Genomic DNA, 7,287 nt, shown 5'->3' with positions numbered 1-7,287 from the left:
CCCAAATGAATGAATCCGTTTTTGGCAACATTTTCGAATGCCATTAAAAGTTATAATTTTTGGTAAATATTATTATTTATTTTTATTTAGTCATTTGAAAAGCAAGCCAGCTTCACGCTTACCGCATTTCAGAGTTCAATTTCCGCCGATATTCCCCCAAATATCACTAACTTTTACGCGCTTATTTAATTTTAGATAGTCGTATGTTCGCAACGTTTCACGAACTTATTAATCACTATGAGTATCTCAACTAGAGTTCCAACATCTTTACTCAGGCATTCACGCTGTATTACAAGCCCACTTGAGTATGCCGGTAGATGATACAGTTAATATAAGTATGTTTTGTTCAGATTTGGAATAGCTCGTTTGAACAAAGCAGTATTGTCATAAGAGGAACAAAAAGTATATAACTCACAACTTCAGCTCACTGTTATTTTTATTGTGCAATGACATGTATTGCGTATGTAGAAGCATAACAGCATAACATACCTAGAGCAATAAATGACTCACAAGAACAGGATTTACACTATACTTCATCCTCAATAAGGTCGATGCACGCTTCAATGAATACGATAGATACTCTATATGACGTTGGACTTTTTTAAAAAACGATCCAACATTCTATATCAGTGATGCTCAGGCTGGATAATACTGCGTAAGATATCAAGATTTTAATCAAGTATACGGACCGCATGAATTTATCAAAATGTTCCTTATGATATCCTATCGACCGTTTGCTGGAGCTAGGAGTTCTTTTACCCTAATGGAATCGTATGTTTATGATGGGCTACTGAGAATATTGAAAGTACTGAGCGAAATCTGAGTATTTCTTGTGGGATCTTGAGAATGTATATTTAGTTATTGGGGATGCTGTGCGAAATCTGTTGATTAATTGTAAACTCTTAAGTTTTCTAAGGCGGCATGTGAATTTCTAGCGGAGTACTGCGGATATCCAGTTTTATTTTAATATTTCTGACAAAATCTTGAGGATTTTGAATACCCGACCAGACGGAAGAAACAAGATTATAACAGAATGTGTTTCCCTGATATGATTTTTTTACATCACCATGACAACTGGTGTAAACATGTACCATTTGTAGTTAAAATAACAAAAATTCTAACAAAATTTGCACCACAATAAACTAAAATATAACAAACACTGTTACATTTATATCAAAATTATTACAGAATGTGAACAAAATAACAAAATTATTGCAATCTATATCACTATTCATGACATCGGATGTTATTTGCAATAAGCTGATATATTCGATGTCAAAAATAAAAGAAATGTTGTTATAAATGTGTAACTTAAAATATAACAAGTTGAGAACAAAGCCATCTTGATAACACAATTTTATCAACTTCTGTTATTTTTAACTACTGCTGCTAGGAATGTGTTATAATCTTGTTATGTGGTTCTGGTCGGGTAGGTTTACAGCGAAATTCAGAGATTGCTAGTGGCAGCCTGAAAAGTCCTTATGAATTTTTGAGACTTGATAATTTTCCGCAAATTATAGTTTTTCTGTATTCTAACACTATTTTGACGATTTGTTCATTTCTTGAATAAAGATCACTTATGCGATTATCACTTATGATTTACATGGTCCATGTGTACAAATAGTATACATAAAGCTTATAAAACATCACTGTATTTCCAATACATATAAGATCACTTCTGTAAGAAAGCAATATTATTTTGCTGATAGTATTTTACAAACTATTATTATTTCTGACAACATATTCTTATATGCATTTATTTTTGAACTTCTTAACTTGCAAGTATTTATTAACCTCAAAACAAGAATTTGAACCAGTTACCCCAAATAAGAATGATTTTCAAACAGATATCGAGTTATGGAGAGGAAATTACCTCTTACGTGACCTCTTGTGGAGAAATCGATTTATAAAAATATCGACTTTTGGAGAGCACGATGTATGAAGAATGGCTGATACATGGCGCATTACTGCTAAGATTAGCTTAGATGATTTTTTCATAAAATTCTGAAAATTTTGATATGTCGCATGGTTGGATTCTATGGAAATGGAAAATTGGCCACATTACCGGGACCTCTGGAACCTACGGAACTGATTATTTGGCCACCGAGTAGCCAAAACATGGCCCAGGGCTGCTCAGATTACCTCGGATGTTTTTTTGTATGAAATTCTGCAAATTTTGATATGTCGCATGGCAGGATTCTATGGAAATTTCAAATTGGCCACTGGGTCCTCTGAAACCTACGGAACCGATTCTTTAGCCACCGAGTAGCCAAAACTTGGTCCAGGGCTGCTCAGATTACCTCGGATGTTTTACACGTGAAATTCTGCAAATTTTGATATGTCGCATGGCAGGGTTCTATGGAAATTTCAAATTGGCCACTTTACTGGGACCTCTGGAACCTACGGAACCGATTATTTGGCCACCGAGTAGCCAAAACATAGTTTACCGCTCAAATTCATAAAATTCATGAACTGACGATTCTTTTGAGTATAAAAAGTTTGAAATTTGGTTGGAAAATACTTACAAAATTTCAATGTCAAATCCGGGTCAATATGACCCGAATGCCTTAAGTGTCACTTTTTTTGTGGCGCCCTTCAGAAACATGCTAGAAATTTGATTTTTTGCCAAAACACAGTTTTCCAGAAAATAGGAAAAGTCACAAAGTTTCAAAGCGCTAGGTGGTTCCGTTTAAAAGTTACAAGTGCTCTAAAGTCGGTTTCGGGTCATATTGACCCGAATGCAACAGGAAGGTTAAATGTTTCAGAACAAATAAACCCAAGTCGTATGTCCAACCAGTGAATTATTAGGTAAAAATGCATACCAATGACAAAATGCATCTTGATCATATTGGCGCTTACGTTGACGATGCGTCTATGGGGGTTTCATTTACTTTTAAAATAAAATTTTGTTGTGATTTTTACCTCAACGATGCGTTGTATACCTATTTTTGTATTTTTGTTATAAAAATGTAACATCTTTTGTTGGGCCCAGATAGCCGTAGCGGTAAAGGCGCAGCTATTCAGTATGACCATGCTGAGGGTCGTGGGTTCGAATCCCGCTGTGGAAGTGCTCATAAGAACACTAACCTTAGAAGCAGGCTTTGTCCCAGTTGGGACGTAATGCCAGAAAGAAGAAGAACATCGTTTGTCCCCGCTAATGGAATGTGATATTGTAAAATAAAAGTCAGTTATAGGAAATCGTTAAACTTTATTAGAATAATATCTGAAAGCATACTACACGCTACAATATATAAAAATTATCTCGAGATAACATGTAAAATCTTAATCATAAGCCCATTTTGTTCCTCCAAAAAACATCTAAAAACTCTCCTTCGTGTACATTTATAGAATTGCATAGAAACAAAGAATAAGAATTTTATGCTTGTATGTGTGTGATTGTATAATTATCTTATCTCAGAAGAAATGTTCAAGTCGCTTACCATCCCGCCGTGCTTTTACATTTTGGCTGAGCGGCGCAGTTTCAAGCCCTCGGTCAAACGGCGTCCAAAGTCAGCATCAACTTGCGAGAAATTTTGAACTGCACGTTCTTGAATGAAGGGCGAAGCTGCGGACATGTGATTAACCATGTTGGTGATCATGCGCTCACGAGCAGCTTCATCCAACACACGGCGATAGAAAATGCCGGGTTGGGCGAAGTTGTCTTCGGTTTCACCGGACTCGAAACGGTTTACATCTCCAGAAACATTGAATTTGGAATTTTGAAGCTTATGCGCAAATCCACATGGTTCTGGTCCACCGAAGGAATTGGGATAGTAGTTCGGGGCGCCACCTTGATTGTCGGTAACATTCATCGGGCCGTCACGTTGGTAGTTTTTCATAGAAACGCGATACGGACAGTTAACCGGCAGTTGAAGATAGTTTGCTCCCAGACGATGACGGTGAGTGTCAGCGTAGGAGAAGAGACGACCTTGCAACATCTTGTCCGGGGATGCCTCGATACCAGGAACCAAATGCGAAGGAGCAAAAGCGATTTGCTCAACCTCAGCAAAGTAGTTGCTTGGATTGCGATCCAGCACCATGCGGCCAACTGGAATCAGAGGGAACTCATTTTGTGGCCAAACTTTAGTCACATCGAATGGATTGAAGCTATGTTGTTCAGCTTGTTCGAAGGTCATGACCTGAATCTTCAAATTCCAGCTCGGGCACTCTCCTTTGGCGATGGCGTTGTACAGATCGCGAATGCTATAGTCAGGATCAGATCCAGCAAGTTCGTCAGCTCGTCTTGCCTCCAGGTTTTTGATGCCTTGGTTTGATTTGAAGTGGAACTTACAGTACACTGGTTTTCCTTGAGCATTGATAAGCTTGAACGTATGTGATCCGTAGCCGTTCATGAATCGATAGCCATCGGGAATACCACGGTCAGCGAACAGGAACATCACTTGATGGGTAGATTCTGGTCGCAGAGAGATGAAATCCCAGAACATATCGGCATCCTTCAGGTGAGTAGCTGGGTTACGCTTCTGGGTATGGATGAAGCTTGGGAACAGGATGGGATCGCGAATGAAGAAGATCGGAGTGTTATTTCCGACCAAATCCCACACACCGTCGTCGGTGTAGAATTTCACAGCGAAACCACGTGGATCACGAGCGGTATCGGCTGATCCACTTTCACCGCCCACCGTGGAGAATCGAACAGCGAGCGGGGTTTTCTTGCCGACCTTTTCGAAAACTTTGGCCGCACAATACTGGGTGATATCGTGCGTTACCTCGAAGTATCCGAATGCACCTGCGCCCTTGGCGTGCACAACTCGTTCCGGAATGCGCTCCCGGTCAAAGTGGGACATCTCATCGAGGAAATGGACATCCTGTAGCACAACTGGTCCACGCTCACCAACGGTTGCGGTGGCCGTTTTAGTACCCAATGGAGCACCATTGCCGGTAGTGGCAACGGATTTGTCCTAAAAAGAGATACGAAGAATTAAATACATATTAGTTTTTGATTCCATTACTGATAAGAATGTAGTAACTCTCAGAAGATGGCGTAAAAGAATATTAGTATGTTTGAAGTAGGGAAAGATTTTCAAACGCTGGACCTATCCAATGCAAAGTTCAAATCTGGAGAAATTATGATTATTGCGGGATTTTCAATTCAACGGCTTAGTCATCAGTTTTACTTAAGGTAAAACTGCATAATATCCAGTTTCAAAATTTCAAAAAACATCATAGACACAAATCCAGCTAACAAACAAGTGCGCATTTTTTATTTGGCTTTGTTCATTACCAGGAAGACTTAAATAAGAAAATCGGATTCGTTGTAAGGGCAGAAGTAAAGCCCCAGCATAATGTATAAGCATGCACCCTTAAGGTGATTATAAAACGAAGCCAAACTTCGAATTTTCAAGTGCACAAGACGAGAGTATCTGACATTAGATCGCGTTGAAAACCAATCAAATTGCTTGCTAGCTGGTGGTGACCAATGGGATAGATTTTCTACGCGGAGCGCTGTTTGGTTCTAAAGTCTTGTGCTCTTGAAAATTTGAAGTGTGGCTTCGTTCTATAATCACCTTAAATTTGTTTTACCAAATTAGGATGATAGTGTTGTCTAACACAGAACAACTAGATATAAAAAATGAATGTTATGTTTGGAATAATACTAATAAAGAAATTAAAAAATAGTATGCGCCTTACTTTGGGAGTCGCGATTAGATCTTCTCTACTTCTGTATAGAAATGGGCAATATTTGCGCAGTGAGTTACATAAACGGTCATTCATCAAAAAGTATTTATATTAAATTATACTTCAATATAATACCTGAACAGCAGCTTTGAGTCCGATAATCCTTTGAATTTTGAAAGAAGATTGTATTTGCACTACTTGAATGACATGAAACATAAGTAAATATGTAAATGTGTGACCCTTCATGATTATTATTCCGGACGCTTCCCCACTTTTGCGTTATATTCCGAGCACTTTGATCCTGGACAACTCATGAAGAGCTTTTTTATAAAAATCAAATGGCAAAAAATAATGGCTTGGGCCATCCGACCAGTTAGCAATCTGGAATCAACGTGAATTCATTTTTCTTCTGTTCAACATAACGTCCTACTGATACAGAGCCTGCTTCTCAGCTTTGTGTTCTAAGAGAACTTTCACATTTATCAACTGGGAGCTTTCGTTGCCAATAATTTAGCCATTTTCGCATTCGATGATAATATATGCCGAAGGGATGCAAGAAAATTTTGCATTACGATAAAAAAATCTGGACCGTTCGATTCCACCTTCATCATGACTTTGCTGCGTATGCTAAAGAAGGCAATACCCAGGGCTGGTAGCAAGAATTGGTACCGAAAAAAGTTATTTTAGTTACCAAATTCGAGAAATAAGTGACTAAAAAGTGACTTTCGATTCTTGAAAAAGTGACTAAAAGTGACTTGAAAAGCAAGCTGTAATTTTATTTCAATTCTAGTATACTGTTTTACGATCAATATCAATTATGATTGGGAATATTCCATATGATCTTCTGCTGGTAGTAGGTCTACACAGAAAAAAATCCGTTCTCGTATCCGTGAACAACAGGCGTGAACTCGTCAACAACAAAAATACACCGTGAACTAGATCATGTATACGAGACCAATCATGGTAGTTCACGGTGTATTTTTGACAGTTCACGTTTTCCAGAACGCTTTTTTGAGCGTGTAGTTGAGTACCATATTTGGACATTTTTATTGTGCTTCCAAAATTACAAGATATCGCCTAGAATTTTTTCAAACAGGGTAGTTTATATTTACGTAAATAATCCTTTTTTAGTAGATTTTCAATCTTTTAAAAATGTTGTGTCTTTTATATTACCAAAGTATTTTAATAAGAATTTTGAACATTTGTAAAATTGAAATTTTTGTCATTTCACGTTTCCATTTAAATTCCAGCTCTTTTACCTAATAAGGTCAACATTTTTATGCACTAATCAATATTTCAAATAAAAAATGATGACAGAAGATCGAATTTGATTGAAATACTGCTTATACCGCGTCCTTTAAACGCCGAATAAGAATGAAATTTTCCTTCAGTAAGTTTAATGGAAGGTATTCACATTCTAAGACTTCCTCGTGAAATAACGACAAGTAACTTTTCGTTTTGCCGTAAATTTCTTATTACTCCGAAGACCTCTTCAGGAGTTTTTTTTTGTGATTTTTACGAACTTTTTATGTAATTCTTCTAAGAATCGTTTATATACCTTCATGAATTCAATCTGTTTTTTTTTTAAGAAAGACCACGTTGTTTCATTAAAATACTCTCCTACATTTATCACGGATGGTTTTCTACAAT

The 7,287-nt window shown here is 37.4% G+C and overlaps 1 protein-coding gene across 1 annotated transcript in view; it reads right to left on the bottom strand.

Annotated features, from left to right (window-relative positions):
- Positions 1 to 3,191: 3,191 nt before the first annotated feature.
- Positions 3,192 to 7,287, bottom strand: part of LOC5577893 (catalase) — a 50,432-nt gene continuing 46,336 nt past the window's right edge. The window contains exon 2 of the mRNA XM_001663550.3: positions 3,192 to 4,919. Within this exon, the coding sequence (XP_001663600.1) occupies positions 3,456 to 4,919 (1,464 nt within the window). The 3' untranslated portion in view covers positions 3,192 to 3,455. The remainder of the gene's footprint in view (positions 4,920 to 7,287) is intronic.

Source organism: Aedes aegypti, chromosome 2 (genome assembly GCF_002204515.2).
Source record: "Aedes aegypti strain LVP_AGWG chromosome 2, AaegL5.0 Primary Assembly, whole genome shotgun sequence".
NCBI lineage: Eukaryota > Metazoa > Arthropoda > Insecta > Diptera > Culicidae > Aedes > Aedes aegypti.
Note: the sequence above shows the minus strand (reverse complement) of the source record. Positions and strands in the feature narration are given on the sequence as shown.